At 41.4% G+C, this 1,959-nt stretch overlaps 2 protein-coding genes across 2 annotated transcripts in view; both read right to left on the reverse strand.

Moving 5' to 3' along the window:
* SS1G_00188 (hypothetical protein) overlaps nt 1-736 on the reverse strand; it is a gene marked incomplete at both ends in the record, with an annotated part of 3,030 nt that extends 2,294 nt beyond the window's left edge. The window contains 4 exons of the mRNA XM_001598052.1: nt 18-206; nt 272-400; nt 480-596; nt 686-736. Coding sequence (XP_001598102.1) covers nt 18-206; nt 272-400; nt 480-596; nt 686-736 — 486 coding nt within the window. The remainder of the gene's footprint in view (nt 1-17; nt 207-271; nt 401-479; nt 597-685) is intronic.
* An 831-nt stretch (nt 737-1,567) lies between these two features.
* Nucleotides 1,568-1,959, reverse strand: part of SS1G_00189 (hypothetical protein) — a gene marked incomplete at both ends in the record, with an annotated part of 3,096 nt that continues 2,704 nt past the window's right edge. The window contains 2 exons of the mRNA XM_001598053.1: nt 1,568-1,652; nt 1,790-1,898. Of these exons, the coding sequence (XP_001598103.1) occupies nt 1,568-1,652; nt 1,790-1,898 (194 nt within the window). The remainder of the gene's footprint in view (nt 1,653-1,789; nt 1,899-1,959) is intronic.

Below are 1,959 nucleotides of genomic sequence, written 5' to 3' on the forward strand. Positions count from 1 at the left end.
CTCATTAGGATTTTCACCCTTCTCGATTTGCGATACAGAAGTGCAAACCCCTTGGTAACATTCTCGTTATAGCGTGCACTTGCTTCAGTGAAAGCACACTTGATCTTCTCCGCTAATGCCTTGCCTTGCTCAGCAGTGACTTGACGCTGCTCTGGTCGAAGATCACTCTTGTTACCAATTATTGTGATGGGAACCCATTCAGTACCCTGCATAGTGTCAGTGAGCTGTTTCTTCAAAGTGATTGGAAAGAGAATTGAAATTCCTATCGTACCAAGTGATTCAGGATCTTATCCTTGATGACCTCCACCATTTCGAAGGATTGCATTGAAGCAACGGAATAGACAAGCACATAGCCATGGATACCAATGAAATGCTTTGAATTCAAGATACTGTATTCATCCTACAAAGTAGACTCTGTTAGTTATTTTTCCAAATATGCAATGACATGTGATTTTGACCAGACGAAATAGACATCTTACCTGACCAGCTGTATCAACGATTTCTGTGGCAAATTCCTGCCCTTTGTACTTGATGACCTTGCTAAAAGTATTCTCGATAGTAGGATAATAACTTTCTACAAAGTGGCCGTCGACAAACTGTACAGTGAGTGAAGATTTGCCTGTAGAAAAGAAATGTTACTCTGATGTACTGTATTATATGGTGCTTATTATTATTGCATACCGACAGATCTACTGCCCACAATAGCAATCTTGCGTTGTTTGGGTGGGGCAGGCATGTTGAAATTATAATAACTTTAGATAAAATTATAATCAAAGGTAAAAAGGGTTGTCTTGCAATTGAGTACAAGGAAAGCGAGATATGGAAGAGCTTTTGATGTTTTGTTGGTTCTTGCAAGAAGGAAACCGGGGCAAGGCTGAGGTAAGAAAGAGGTTTGTTAGTACTCCGTACCTAGGGCCAAGGTTCTGGCGGTTCAGGGAGTCGAGGTGCTCACAGGCTCACAGCGCTAATGTTTAGGCTGAGTGGACCCAGATTAAGCTCGACTGGGAAGATGATCTCCCAACATAAGACCTACAGCTTTGGGAGCAACCAGGAGAGTGAGTTATGGATCAAGTTGTCGAGTAGGTGGTTGGGCGATGAATAAATTAATATGAACGGAATTTTATTATCGCATACCACTTGAGGGTGCTTTTATGACGAAAGAAATATTGATTATTGAATAATATGAAGTCATTCCAAGAATAGGAAGTTTCTCGCAAAAAGCTATTTCCTGGTACGGATTTGATCATTAGTACTCTCCAGCTTTAGCAGTGTTGTCATGGCTGTCATGGCTGTCATGTCAATCGAGACCGGAGCCCATCGCCGAAACTCCAACCTACCTCATCACACGTCAAACACATAGTACCTACTAGGTTGGCAAGCCAAATAAATTACTCGTTCTGAATCTGCCACGACAACAGCAAAATCGGATGAGCATATTGCTATCCGGTGAAATACCTCTATTTCTATAATAAATATGGTAATAGTAATGTGTTGTTTCCGTGGCCAGGGATTCTGGTGCAAACCCAGCTGCACCCTATGGATATTTTCGATGGAGGAGCACTCCATATCATATTTTCCTGAATCCCTCCTCCCCCATCCCTAAACAACCGTATCTAGGGTATATTGCAAGATCTTCTCTCTGAACTGAACGCCTAAAATATATCATGAAGTATCAAAACATTTGTATCATATCCATTGTATCCATTGTATCCATTGTAACCATCATACCCATGACATCCACATCAAACACCTTCTGACTGCCTTCTCCAAAAGTCTTTCTATATTTCACGTGTTGGCTCCTTTGATTGCCAGCAACTTCTTGACAAGATCTTCGAGTTGCTTTGTTACAGTAACGTGAGGATTGCATCCTTCTTCATTTGGGGAGATCTCATCGTCGGCTGCTTTGTGATAGACGATAAATTCATTAATAGATGTGATTAGAGGCCGAAGTGTTTTCGT

Source organism: Sclerotinia sclerotiorum, genomic scaffold (assembly GCF_000146945.2).
Source record: "Sclerotinia sclerotiorum 1980 UF-70 scaffold_1 genomic scaffold, whole genome shotgun sequence".
In the NCBI taxonomy this organism is placed as follows: Eukaryota; Fungi; Ascomycota; class Leotiomycetes; order Helotiales; family Sclerotiniaceae; genus Sclerotinia; species Sclerotinia sclerotiorum.